Source organism: Cladophialophora immunda (assembly GCF_000835495.1).
Source record: "Cladophialophora immunda strain CBS 83496 unplaced genomic scaffold supercont1.9, whole genome shotgun sequence".
Classification (NCBI taxonomy): Eukaryota; Fungi; Ascomycota; class Eurotiomycetes; order Chaetothyriales; family Herpotrichiellaceae; genus Cladophialophora; species Cladophialophora immunda.
This window is the reverse complement of record NW_015622549.1, coordinates 122,811-135,011: the sequence shown is the minus strand read 5'-3', so window position 1 is coordinate 135,011 and position 12,201 is coordinate 122,811. Positions and strand designations below refer to the sequence as shown.

At 53.6% G+C, this 12,201-nt stretch overlaps 6 protein-coding genes across 6 annotated transcripts; 3 read left to right on the top strand and 3 right to left on the bottom strand.

The window, feature by feature from the left end:
* Positions 1–545: 545 nt before the first annotated feature.
* On the top strand, positions 546–2,510 carry PV07_12476 (uncharacterized protein; the record flags this gene model as incomplete). Its single annotated transcript, XM_016400003.1, has 1 exon — positions 546–2,510. One exon carries the CDS (start codon positions 546–548, stop codon positions 2,508–2,510), a length of 1,965 nt encoding a protein of 654 aa, XP_016242371.1.
* Positions 2,511–2,945: 435 nt separating this feature from the next.
* PV07_12475 (uncharacterized protein) lies at positions 2,946–3,903 on the top strand (the record flags this gene model as incomplete). The annotated part of the gene is made up of 2 exons (XM_016400002.1): positions 2,946–3,140; positions 3,259–3,903. The coding sequence occupies 2 exons, from the start codon at positions 2,946–2,948 to the stop codon at positions 3,901–3,903; spliced, it is 840 nt and encodes a 279-aa protein (XP_016242370.1).
* A 107-nt stretch (positions 3,904–4,010) lies between these two features.
* Positions 4,011–5,352, bottom strand: PV07_12474 (uncharacterized protein). Its single transcript, XM_016400001.1, has one exon. It carries the CDS (start codon positions 5,089–5,091, stop codon positions 4,129–4,131), a length of 963 nt encoding a protein of 320 aa, XP_016242369.1. The 5' UTR covers positions 5,092–5,352; the 3' UTR covers positions 4,011–4,128.
* Positions 5,353–5,839: 487 nt separating this feature from the next.
* On the top strand, positions 5,840–8,438 carry PV07_12473 (chaperone DnaK). Its single transcript, XM_016400000.1, has 2 exons — positions 5,840–6,304; positions 6,362–8,438. The coding sequence occupies exons 1-2, from the start codon at positions 5,937–5,939 to the stop codon at positions 8,049–8,051; spliced, it is 2,058 nt and encodes a 685-aa protein (XP_016242368.1). The 5' UTR covers positions 5,840–5,936; the 3' UTR covers positions 8,052–8,438.
* On the bottom strand, positions 8,084–9,098 carry PV07_12472 (uncharacterized protein). Its single transcript, XM_016399999.1, has one exon. The coding sequence runs from the start codon at positions 8,899–8,901 to the stop codon at positions 8,446–8,448; it is 456 nt and encodes a 151-aa protein (XP_016242367.1). The 5' UTR covers positions 8,902–9,098; the 3' UTR covers positions 8,084–8,445.
* Positions 9,099–9,166: 68 nt separating this feature from the next.
* On the bottom strand, positions 9,167–11,443 carry PV07_12471 (uncharacterized protein). Its single transcript, XM_016399998.1, has one exon. It carries the CDS (start codon positions 11,272–11,274, stop codon positions 9,328–9,330), a length of 1,947 nt encoding a protein of 648 aa, XP_016242366.1. The 5' UTR covers positions 11,275–11,443; the 3' UTR covers positions 9,167–9,327.
* Between the last annotated feature and the right edge of the window lie 758 nt (positions 11,444–12,201).

Sequence of the window (12,201 nt, the reverse complement as noted above, 5' to 3'; positions counted from 1 at the left end):
CGTTCGATTCATAAAATCATGACAGGATACTGGAATAAACCTTTTCAAGGTGTTGAACGAGCGTGTTTGGAGTTAAGCTATGAGTGCTGCTACATTGACCACTGTTCAAAGCCATGCTTTTGAGGCATCGTCACTAGCGTTTCGTCTCCTCGGCACCTTACCGGGTTGAATAGGAGATGTCGGCCGCTTTAGGGCCTACCATCACCCACTGCGGTCTCAGTGGCCCAATATCCAGCACGAGCGGGGTTCAGCATAGGACAGCATTACCTTGATCCTATTTCAGGCTCAGCTGCGAGGAGCATCGTCAATCCCCCGTCCTCTTCCCACGCATTTATTATCTCGAGGTGGACTCTCAGTCAACGCAGCCGCCCACTACGCGCCACCAAGGTCACCATTCGACAAAGGTCCTCCTGGCGCACTGTCGGATCCCTGTATTTTTTGGCCGCCGCTTGCCCATTGGAAATGTGAAATCACTGTCTAGCCCGCGCGACATGGTTCATCTCTCCATCATGGTGATGCTTCGGTAACACGTCCAGTCTTTCACAATGTCGGCTGCAAGTATCCATACTGCGCCCATTGGGCTTGGTCTTTCCCCGACCAAGTCGAATCTCACGCAACAGATTGAACAGAGCGAAGGCGAACGCACTCCCCGATCCTCCAGAACATCCTTCAAGGGCTCTCCAAAGCCACGGTCTCTCTCTGACGCTCCCAAGCCCGTTCTGTCTCCCTCGCCCGCCTTTCGAGAACCTTTGCGACGAATCTCTAAGGATGACTCGGCTATTACTACTCCCACAACACCCGCTCGTCCTCCTATACATACTCGGGGCCTATCCCTCCACATGCCATCAAAAGACGCCGCTGGAACAAGCCCAGGTCCCACGATACCACGAATCCCGTTATCACCAAAGCTAGATTCGTCCTACGTCTACGGATCGCCCTCGTCCATGCTCCCAAGAAGATCACGAGGACTGGACTATACAAGGGCGTGCACCAATTTGCACCATTCCACACTTGCAGAAGCGTCTCCAGATGCCTCGCCCATCACAGGGAGAGGGATACAAATACCCCAAAGGAGAAGTCTTGGGAATACCGTACTTGACTCACCAAGCAATCAGTCGAATGCTTTGTGGTCATTGTCAAACGATAGAACAAACCTGTCTAGCTCCGTCAGCTCTGTTAACATGATGGGCTCTGAGTCTGATTCCGAGTCGGATACTTCTTCGGACGACATGGCCATCGACCGTGAATTGGACGAAGCAATATTGAGCACCCCTGCGGCGTCAAGGCTGAACCCGGGGCCCATGCCAGGCTGGGTGAACAGCCCCGGGATGGAATGGATGAACAATCAACCATCTCCTGCACAAGCAAGTCTTATGAGCTTTCAGCCCAACCTGATGAGTTTTAGGAGAGCTCGCACGCGCAAGGGCAAAAGCCAACATAGCTCCAGCAGCGTGAGCATGAACAGCTCCAAGCCTTCACCGGGACCTTTGTCACCTGGCGTTCTGAAAAGCGTTGAGAACGCAGGTGGTAGTTACTTCGGAACGGGGCTCACCAAACAACAAGTCCAGTCTCGGCGCGAAAGTTTAAGTCTGGGCACCAACGATCTCCATCTATCAGATAGCGAAGACAATAACACTGTCAGAACAAACGGGGGCCAGTCTCTTTCGGACATGGACGGCGCAAATGGCGACGACCCTAGAAAGGTCATTCGCAGAGCTGTAACCCGCAGAGGCAATTTGCTTCCCAAGACAAAAGGCTTTGCCCGAATTCGTGCTCAGCTGTTGGAAGAAGCCGCCCCAATCGAAAGTGAAGCGCGACGCGAGGCAGAAGTCATTCGCCAAGTACACGAGAATGAGCCGGCCGTCTCTCAACCAAAGTCCCCGACGATAGCTGCCCATCAGAACAACAACTTTGCAGCGGAGCCCATAGAGGAGTCGATCGAAGATATGATGATGGACAACAAAGGCCTGCTCCCCCCTGATAGCTTTAGTCGACAGGCCGAGAGGAACTCCGCAGGCATAGGGTTTTGGAACGGATTTGACGAGCGGTACCGAACCCCACCACCATCTTTGCGACCTCGCGAAAGCTCTTCCGCCATCAGCGACGATATGATGGATACTCCTGGCTCATCACTAGTCGACAATCCTGCCCTGAAGCATTTCAACCGATCTAGATCTAGGTCGACCACTCCCTTGGCTTCTAACCCACCTACCGCCGGAGATGTCGCCCGACGAGTTAACAACAAGCGACGCCGTGAAGAGGACTTTGACCCGTCGTACACCAAACGCCGAGCGGTGTCCCCCGGCATGAGTGTCCAAAGCAGTCCTATCCTGCCACAGAGCCCTGTTCTAACAAACGACAAAGCGTGGTCTAAACTGCCACCGAAGGGATCCGGGCATGGCCATGGGGATCGCAGCAATAGCGGGAGCAGTCATAACGGAACGAAGAAAATTGGTTTGCAAGGCATGACCGAAACGAATGAAGGCATCATGAGCATGAGCATTGACTAGACTTCATCCACTGTCCCTTCTTTCAAGTTGATCTCTGGCTAGCGAGGCGTCTGGAGCGGGCCGGCGTGGCATGGCATGGACTGGATGGAGACGTGGTTGCTTTTCATCTCAAACGATGTATTATGATACTCGAGTTCAATTGCCCTTCTTGCCTTTGTTTCTTGCTCTGCTCGAAGCAACGACATTTTTTTAACCCAACAAACCTCAATTCAAAAATTGGTAGCTTCTCCGATAGAATCTTGCCCCGCCCCCGTTAGGCTGCGCCTCTAAAGATTTCCTGCCGGTGTCTGACACGCACCAGATCTGTTCCGCTGCGGCACGACCCCTCGAAAGCTGCATCCCTCCTCCACCAGGCTAACACGACCATTGTTACGAACATAGTGGAAGAGCCTCTCCCCAACCCTGTCTTGTAATACCTGCCTTATTCCACCGGTTATGGGATCGACGGTAGACATCACCTCGTCCTTCATTGAGGGCGCGCCCTCCGGGGAACTCCAAGATGTGATCAAAGACATCAAGGCCCTCACCTCCGACGACGACCCGGCCCTGATCGCAAAGCTGAAGCCTGCGTTCGAGAAGTACAATGAAGAGCAGATGGTGGCTGTGAGGCCCCCTGGAGCAAGCGATTATGTACGAGACACTCTACCCTTTATCCCGCGAACAAGGAATATCTGGCGAGAAAACACCCCTCCATTGGAATTGGCCCGCAGTGTCCAGCTGACAACAAGTCTGGGGGGGTTTTTGTTAGGTCTTAATATCCTCCTACAACAAACTCTCCTCCGGGCAATACTACGACACGCAGTCTGCCACCTCCTTCTCCTTCGACCACACGACCTCCAAGCCCTCCGCGCCGCAGTCCTACACGCACGACACCAAACACAGCGACCTCGTGTCGTCGATCGTGAAGCATCTCTCCGGGCACTTCGCCGAACACTACCCACCGACGTCCTCGCCCTCGGCATTCACCGTGTGCGCCACGCCCGACGATTCCCAAGTCGCGATCCTGATATCCTCGCTGAAATCCTCGCCCAAGAACTTCCTCAGCGGCCGCTGGCGGACCGCGGCCCTCTACAACCCGGCCTCCAACACCCTGTCCGGCGGGATGAAGGTCGACGTGCACTACTACGAAGACGGCAACGTCGCGCTGTCGACCAAGAAGGAGTTCTCCAACGTCTCCGTCGACGGAGGGGCCAGCGGCGACGCCGTGGTGCGGAAGATCGCCGCCATCGAGAAACAGTACCAGGAAGAGGTAAACCGGACGATCGTGGGCATGAATGAGACAAGCTTCAAAGCCCTGCGGCGGCAGCTGCCCGTCACGAGACAGAAGGTCGAGTGGGAGAAGATCAGAGGCTACGGGCTTGGCGGAGATCTGAGGGGGGAGGGCAAGCGGTGAACAGAAAGGAGGTTCAGCCGGCGGTGACACCGTGAAAACGATCTAGGAGCACGCTTTTAAAGACGCACATGCATGGAACTCAGGAGGAGTTGTGCTACATTTGCATACGAGACGGTCTCAAATAGGTAACCACGGATGACAAGCGGATTTCCGAGTCTAAGAAGTTCTGGGACGCAAGTAAAAGCCATGGGCCATGCATTTCAATCCCTCCCACGCTTCTCCTGTCTATGGCAGTCCTCTCCCCGACCTCGTGGCCTTCGCAACCTCACTCTGTGTGGTATCCTCCGCATACCTCCGGTAGGCATCAACGTATTGATCCCTTTCACTCAAGGTATCCAGCACACTCTCTCTTTCGCCCACTGCTTTGGCCCATTTCCTCCATCTCTGCCACGTACCTTCGTCATCACCTCCCTTTCCTTCCTCAGGCACACCTACTCCGCCCTTGTACACATCAAAAAGAAACATCCTGCACAGCCAAGGCGCGAGCATGATGTCCACGAGACTGAATCTCTCACCCAAAAAGAACGGTCCTTGAGGATCGCATTCTTTGATGAAGGTCTTGATGTGGTTGAGGAATTCTGTCCGCGCTTCATCTAGACTATATGATTTTGAATCGGAATGTTGCATGAACCGGTAGAACGCGGGGACAATTCTCATTGAGATGTGATCGATCCAAATCCGGCATTTGGCGCGCAGATAGGCGTCTTCTCTCGGAAGGAGATCGGGTCCGTTCTTGGAAGGGTCGTTATATACTTCGTCCAAGTACTCGCAGATCACAAGACTCTCGTACAGGGGCTTCTGCTCCTTGCCATCCTTGTCAAGCGGAACGGCGAGCGTCGGGACCAAACCACGCGGGTTTAATTTGAGGAATTCGGGGTCTTTGTGGTATGGGTTGATCTCGAAATATTGGTGCGGGATGTTCTTCTCGTGCAGGGTAATCCAGCTGCGCTGGACGAAGGGGCAGAACCAGCCGCCGTAAAGGATCAATGGATTTGGCGAGGAGTGTGCTTCAGCGTAGCGGGCAGCGCTCCCCGAGGTATGGGGGTGCAGGGATGTGTCCACGGAGCCCATGGCGCGGCGGCAGATGGCGAAGGTTTTGGGTACACTTACTGACGGACTGTGTAGTAGAAAGGGAAGGTAACGACTGCTAGAACAAAGGGGTAGAGTTGAAATGGCAAGGAAACTCATGCCATGTAGTAATGTAACAGAGGAGTGAACAAAGTGATGCTGCTCAGATCGTGAATGCGGTAATGTCGATGCGATGTGGGGGCCACGATATAGCAAGAATGACGTACTGCGCCTCCTGGGGCGAGTGGCTTACCTAACCCGATCATCTATCCATTTGAACAGCAGTGTCGGTACGCGAAAACCAAGTGCGTGGGAGGTGGTGGCAGATAACGAGATAGATTTTCTTTTCGTTGTAGAAAATGTATGTGGCCAGGAGAAGAGCGAGCGAGGTAGCAGGGACAGATGACGTTCAAACAAACAGCCCGCTTCGGAGACCAATGCCAGTTACTCAGTGCTAGCATCCCTTATGAGAAAAGCGAATGCTCTCGTGCACACTTGAACCTAGACGGGGTCATTATCTGAGTCATGATGGCTAGCTTAGTGGGCAAAAAATAGAAACAAAGTCCAAATACCGAGTATCCCTGTGGAATGGAAAGGGATGGTACTTGTTGGATCTGCAAAGAATAGAATAGAGGCCAGGCTGGCACTGATTCAAGGGGCAAACCAGCGTGTTCCAAAGCCACCCTTTGGCCGCCAAGGCTGGGGCAAGTGGCTCGTAACTCCCTACTGCGGTTAAGTTGATGGTGATGGGGCGCTTTGGTGGACTGCGGCGAACAAGGTGGCCTCGCGCCTCCTTCCGCCAGTGAAGATGGTGGAAAAGGACAGCGTATCGATAACTGCGTCCCTAGAATAAATATTTCCCTCCACCGCCAGCCCCAATACTCCTCGACCTTCCTCCTACCCAACAACCACATATCATTCTTTTTTTCCCCCTTTACCTCTCCTTCCCTCTTCCCGCCGACAAGATGGCGTCCGGTAACGTCCAGCGTCGCCCGCGCAGATCCTCTTCCGCTGCTTTGCAATGGACAACTCTCTTCTACCTCCTCCTCATCTTTGTCTGTCCCTTGGCTTTGATTGGCAGAGTGAATGCTGAAGACCAAACACCCTTGAACGACTCAGACAGTAACTATGGCACTGTCATTGGTATCGATCTGGGTACAACATACTCCTGCGTCGGTGTGATGCAGAATGGCAAGGTCGAGATCATTGTGAACGACCAGGGAAATCGGATAACACCTTCATATGTCGCATTCACCGACGAAGAGCGGTTAGTGGGAGATGCGGCAAAGAATCAATATGCTGCGAACCCAACCAGGACAATTTTTGACATCAAGTGAGCCTCTTTCAGCCTGTTCCTGGTCCCTTTCACTTTACTAACATGGCTTGACAGACGCTTGATTGGCCGTAAATTCGAGGACAAGGACGTTCAGCGAGATCTGAAACACTTTCCCTTCAAAGTCGCCAGCAAAGATGGCAAGCCAGTGGTCAACGTCGAAGTTTCTGGCAAACCCAAAAGCTTCACTCCCGAAGAAATCTCCGCCATGGTTCTAGGCAAGATGAAGGAAGTTGCGGAGGCATACCTGGGCAAGAAAGTTACCCACGCAGTTGTCACGGTCCCGGCATACTTCAACGACGCTCAGCGACAAGCTACCAAAGATGCTGGTACTATCGCTGGTTTGACTGTTCTGCGTGTTGTGAACGAGCCAACTGCCGCAGCTATCGCCTATGGCCTGGACAAGAAGGGCAAAGAGAGCCAGATCATTGTCTACGATCTTGGTGGTGGTACATTCGATGTTTCCCTTCTTTCAATTGAAGATGGCGTTTTCGAGGTCCTGGCCACCGCCGGTGACACTCATCTTGGTGGCGAAGACTTCGACCAACGAGTGATTGACTACTTTGTGAAGAAATACAACAAGGAGAACGATGTCGATATCCGCAAGGATCTGAAGACCATGGGTAAGCTGAAGCGTGAGGTGGAACGCGCCAAGCGAACCCTTTCCTCCCAAATGTCTACACGAATCGAAATCGAAGCTTTCCACAACGGAAAGGACTTCTCTGAGACTTTGACCCGGGCTAAGTTCGAGGAGTTGAACATGGACTTGTTCAAGAAGACGCTTAAGCCGGTCGAACAGGTATTGAAGGATGCCAAGGTCAAGAAATCCGAGATTGACGACATTGTCCTGATTGGTGGTTCGACTCGTATTCCCAAGGTTCAGTCAATGATCGAGGAATTCTTTGGTGGCAAGAAAGCCAGCAAGGGTATCAACCCTGACGAGGCTGTCGCATATGGCGCAGCCGTTCAGGGTGGTGTTCTCTCTGGCGAAACCGGAACCGAAGACCTTATTCTCATGGATGTCAATCCTCTGACTCTCGGCATTGAAACTACCGGTGGAGTCATGACCAAACTCATTCCCCGAAACACACTGGTACCGACCAAGAAATCCCAAATCTTCTCTACGGCTGCGGATAACCAACCCGTAGTACTGATCCAGGTTTTTGAAGGCGAACGAGCAATGACCAAGGACAACAACCTTCTGGGCAAATTCGAACTGACCGGTATTCCTCCCGCCCCTCGTGGTGTTCCTCAGATTGAAGTGTCTTTCGAACTCGACGCAAACGGTATTCTCAAGGTCTCGGCTGGCGACAAAGGCACGGGCAAGTCTGAATCGATCACCATCACGAACGACAAGGGACGTCTCACCCAGGAGGAAATCGACCGAATGGTCGCAGAGGCCGAAGAGTTTGCCGAGGCAGATCGCGCCATCAAGGACAAGATCGATGCTCGCAACAAATTGGAGAACTATGCCTCGTCATTGAAGAACCAAGTCCACGACGAGGACGGGCTCGGGGGCAAGATCGATGACGAGGACAAAGAGACTCTTCTGGATGCGATCAAGGAGACGCAAGACTGGCTCAGTGACAACGCCGATTCCGCAGACAAGGACGACTTTGAGGAGCAGTTCGAGAAGCTGTCTCAAGTCGCATATCCTATTAGCAGCAAGCTATACGCTGGTGGTGCAGGAGGCATGCCAGACTATGGAGATGATGATGACGAGCCCTCGGGGCACGATGAGCTGTGAGAAGGTCGGGGCTTTGGCATGAATTTTGTACCAGCGTTATGAATTGAGGACTTGATTACAAGCATCTAGACGTGCTCGGCCTGGGGAGGAAAATCAGGCCGGACATGCAAAAGGGCGTTGGTCTTTCTCCTTTTCTCTTGTATCCCGGAAGGCAAAGTTGTGAAAACTAGATACCACAAGAAACCCAATTGAAAATCCGTTTGAAAAGGAATTGAACTGGCCATATTTTGCTTTCCAGGTCCTCGAAGGACTAAGAAGACCAATTCAACAGCGAGCACGCTCTGTAGCTCTGTGTGTGCTAACGTGTAGCATCACAATCCCCCTTTCCATCCCGTCCCTTCCCCTCTCGTTGACTCTCCGGATCCCTGCGCGCCTCTCCCGTGTCGATCAGAGATCAAAAGTCCTCGCACTTGGTCACGAACAGCGCGACGACCTCGTACGGATGGGCCCTTCTCAACTCGCGCACGGCGTCCTTGCACCGCCGCGTGCCCACGACCACCATCTCGACCTTGTCCTCCTCGACGTACTCGACCTGGCCGGCCCTGCCGATGTGCGGGTTCGCCGCGGCCGACGGCTTGAACTGGCCTGTCCCACGGCAGATGAAGGCCGTGTCAGTGTACTTCGCCGGCTCCTCCTCGCTGCCGTTCTGGTTGTCCTTGTCCCCGACGCCGCCGTTGGGGCTGTTGGGCCAGGTCCCCGCCCCCGTGGCCCAGAGCGCCTCCAGGCACGCCTGCGTGTTCTCCACCGGCGAGTAGAACGTTAGCTCGTAGATGGTCCTGTCGTCTGCGCTGGAGGCGTTGGATCCGGTTGTGCTGGGGATGGTAGTGGTGGTGGCCGGTTGGCTTGACATGCTGTGGCGGCTGGGACTGGGGGTGCAGACGGATCCCGGCGGCGAGGAGGAGGTCGTCTTGGGCCTTGGGTTGTTGAGATGGAGAACGTGGCAGTGCTGGTAGTGATGTACAAAGACTCGGTCCGCTGCTTTCAACGGTCGGAGTCGCTGTCGGAAGCTGTGAACTGTTGTTTGACGGGCGTGGACTGGAAATGTTGGCATCTGAAGAGAAACGAAATGTATCGAAAGTATCAAGGGCCAACAACGCAAGAAGGTGGAGAAATGTTGCAACGCCGTTCTCGAAGCCATTTACTATATACACAGACAACCAACTCTCTCCTTCATAAAGCGTACTAACATTATAGTGAATTTTTTGCAGCAGCATTACTGTGGTAGATGATGTGTGAGAAATAAAAGACAAAATCCTCCCCGATAAACCCCTTTGCCTCAGTAGTCGAAATTCTCATAGATAATTGTCGTGCCTGGCATCCATTCCTGCACAATCTTCCTCATCGCTGGTGCCGTGCAAAGATACCAGTTGTCCACTTCTGAATCCCAAGCTACCAGGTCATTTTTTGTCACTCTCCTCCTCAGGACCTTCACACCGGTGTCGACTAATTCCTGCAGCTTTGCCTTGGTCTTGTCATCTATCACCGACTCGTCGCCAGTTAGACAGATGGTTAACGAGTCTTTCAACAGAGGATATTGGGTGAGGACGTCCAGCGGCAACCCGACATCACGAATCCCCACGCTCCACATAACCTTTAGTTTGTCGAGATCCAGGCTTTCCATCTGGCCCAGCAAAGGTGTAATTCCAATCCCAGCGGCAATAAAAGCATTCCTGGCTTGGGGCTCGAATGCGAATTCGCCGCCAAAGCCTCGAATGCCAATCTCACACATGCCCTCGCGCTGCCATTCGAGCCACTTGGTGACGTGGCCGACTGCGCGGACGGTGACTTCAAACTCTTCCCCGTGCAGGCCGAGCGAGTTCGGGATAGATGAGACGGTGAAGGTGCGAATGTAGTCATCATTCAGACTAGTCGGGTCGTCGTCTCGCATGTGCGAGTATCCCATGTCCAGCTCGGCGGCCAAGTCCATTGCGACATATTGGCCTGGTTTCCAGCGGCCGAATACATCAGGATCGGCGAGCGCGAAGCGATATCTCGTGATAGTAGGAGTGATCTTCGTCTTCTTGATGAGTTGTGCTGTCGTAGGTGGTGCGTCACCTGCCGTCTTCCCAAACGCTTCCGTTTTTTCTTCGGTCAGGTATCGCACACGGGGATTGTAGGGCGAGCGGCCTTGGGACGCATCGTCCATCAGCTTGCCCCGGAAAGGCAATCCGTTTTCAACAAAGTGCGCGCCAGTCACTTTCAAGCTCACGGCGAGATTGCTTTTTGCGATGACTTTGCTCGCCGCGGCCCCGACAAGTGTCTCAGTGTCTCCGGTCACATAAAGAACATCACCAGTCTCGAAGTCCGGGATCACCAGGCCCGCGTGGGGAGTGCTTTCAAGATTGCCAAGTGTTTGGTAGAGATTGTTTCCGCTGTACTCGGGCCACACAATAGTACTGCCTTCCTCTGAGTTGGCAGGCTGATGCACGCGGATGAAGCCTGGGGGACCGCCACGGTGATTGCAGTCCATGTCCTCGTGTTTGTGCGCGGAGGCGACGAAAAACAGGTCCGCATTATGCACTAAATCAATCGCTTTTTGCGTGAGGTGCGGTGAAGAAGACAATAATCTCGGCTTAGGCACGGCGGCAATGATGTGCTTCTTGTTAAGGTATTTTGGACAATTGCCGAGACTTTGGTCAATCTTGACAACAAGCTGAACTTCGCCGGATTTGCCTGTTTTTGCATCGTCCTTGGGCTCATTGCCATCCGAAACGGGCTCGTTAGCGGTGAGGGCACCGGCAATGACCTGGCCGGCCATCTTGACTCTCCCTCTCTCTTCGAGATGAATACTTAGCCCGGCCATCAGTCTCCCTTTGCCCTCCTCGCGTATCACTTCCCCATCGTCCTTGCCTTTATAAATTGCTTGAATTACGGGATCGAAGCTCGCGTCGACAGTGGTGCGGACTCCCATGACGCTCTGAGCCACAGGCTGTGCGATTGGTAGATGATCGGAGCCCCAGACGGTGCACCAGGGCCTCTCTTGATCATCCAACGTTCCTATTGCCATCATGGGGTACCGTTGGATCATGTTGGCCGCCCGAGGGGTGAGGAATGGTGAAGTCGGATTGTCATAGCCGCCCACGCGAGTTCGTTTATGAATCGCGACTTCGCCCTCGTGCCATGAAGCAGCTTGAAAGAACGACATTTTCCTTTTCCTCTTGACCATGAAAGTAGTTGACCGGATGTTTGAGGGAACAGTAGAATGCTGAAGGACGAAGCGCATCAAACTTGCCCGGACCTCCTTTATATCATTGCCAGCGTCGATGCTTTCCGTTTGTGCCAGGGTAGAATTTTGAACAAGTCAAACCTTGGACTTGACAAATATAGGGCGATCTCAACCCCCATGACGGGCCCAGATGGTATCATCTTGAATAGAGTCGAACCGGACGAGATGTTTACTAAAGCAACAACTGTCAGCATGCATTTCCATCTTTGGCCGCTTCAATGTCTGGGGCATCTTCGTCAAGCGGCGAGGAGGGTTAGGAGATTTTATTGGCTTAGGCATACGGCGCGACGAGCAATTACGAGGATGAGGGTTATTCGGGGGATGGAAAGCAAATCAGATTCGTCGCCTCGGTGGGGAGAATGGAGGATGATGGAGGACGGAGGGGGCTCGAGGGGCCGTGGTGAGGAGGTTTGTGGCATCTCCGAGGGCAGCTTCGAGGCCTAATGAGCCCGCCGAGGCGCCTTTGTAACGGCGCCGCTTAGCCATCAAAGCAGCGACCGCGAGAGTTCAATCCTTTGCGGGCTTAGGCAGGTCATGAATTCTCAACTGGGCGAGCGGGTGGGTGGTTGGTGGTTAGTCACGATTGCCCTGGTCGGTCCACCAGCGGTGTACCTGCGCCCGCGCCCGCTACGCAATCCGCGTCCCATCCACCATGAATTCCCCCAAACCAAAAGCAACTGACCATCCCAATTACCCAACCCCAAAATGACGAGGTCACCGCTCCAATAACAATCAGTGGGATAACCGCTCCCATATTCACTCCTCCGACCACAAAACCCCCCTGGTGCGCCAGACTGCCTCCAGTTCTTCCAGGAAGAGCAGTTCCTCTCCCGAATACATCTTCTGGAACCGTTGTCTCAAGTCGTGTCGGATCAGGGCAATGTCCTCCGGCTTGTCGACGGCATACCCAAATATCAAGGTCGG

What these genes read in the sequence shown, in the direction of transcription:
- PV07_12474 (XM_016400001.1), bottom strand. Translation starts at nt 5,091, where the DNA reads ATGAGTTTCCTTGCCATTTCAACTCTACCCCTTTGTTCTAGCAGTCGT.
- PV07_12473 (XM_016400000.1), top strand. Translation starts at nt 5,937, where the DNA reads ATGGCGTCCGGTAACGTCCAGCGTCGCCCGCGCAGATCCTCTTCCGCT. An exon ending in AGGACAATTTTTGACATCAA is followed by an intron (nt 6,305 to 6,361) that starts GTGAGCCTCTTT and finishes ATGGCTTGACAG; the next exon opens with ACGCTTGATTGGCCGTAAAT.
- PV07_12472 (XM_016399999.1), bottom strand. Translation starts at nt 8,901, where the DNA reads ATGTCAAGCCAACCGGCCACCACCACTACCATCCCCAGCACAACCGGA.
- PV07_12471 (XM_016399998.1), bottom strand. Translation starts at nt 11,274, where the DNA reads ATGCGCTTCGTCCTTCAGCATTCTACTGTTCCCTCAAACATCCGGTCA.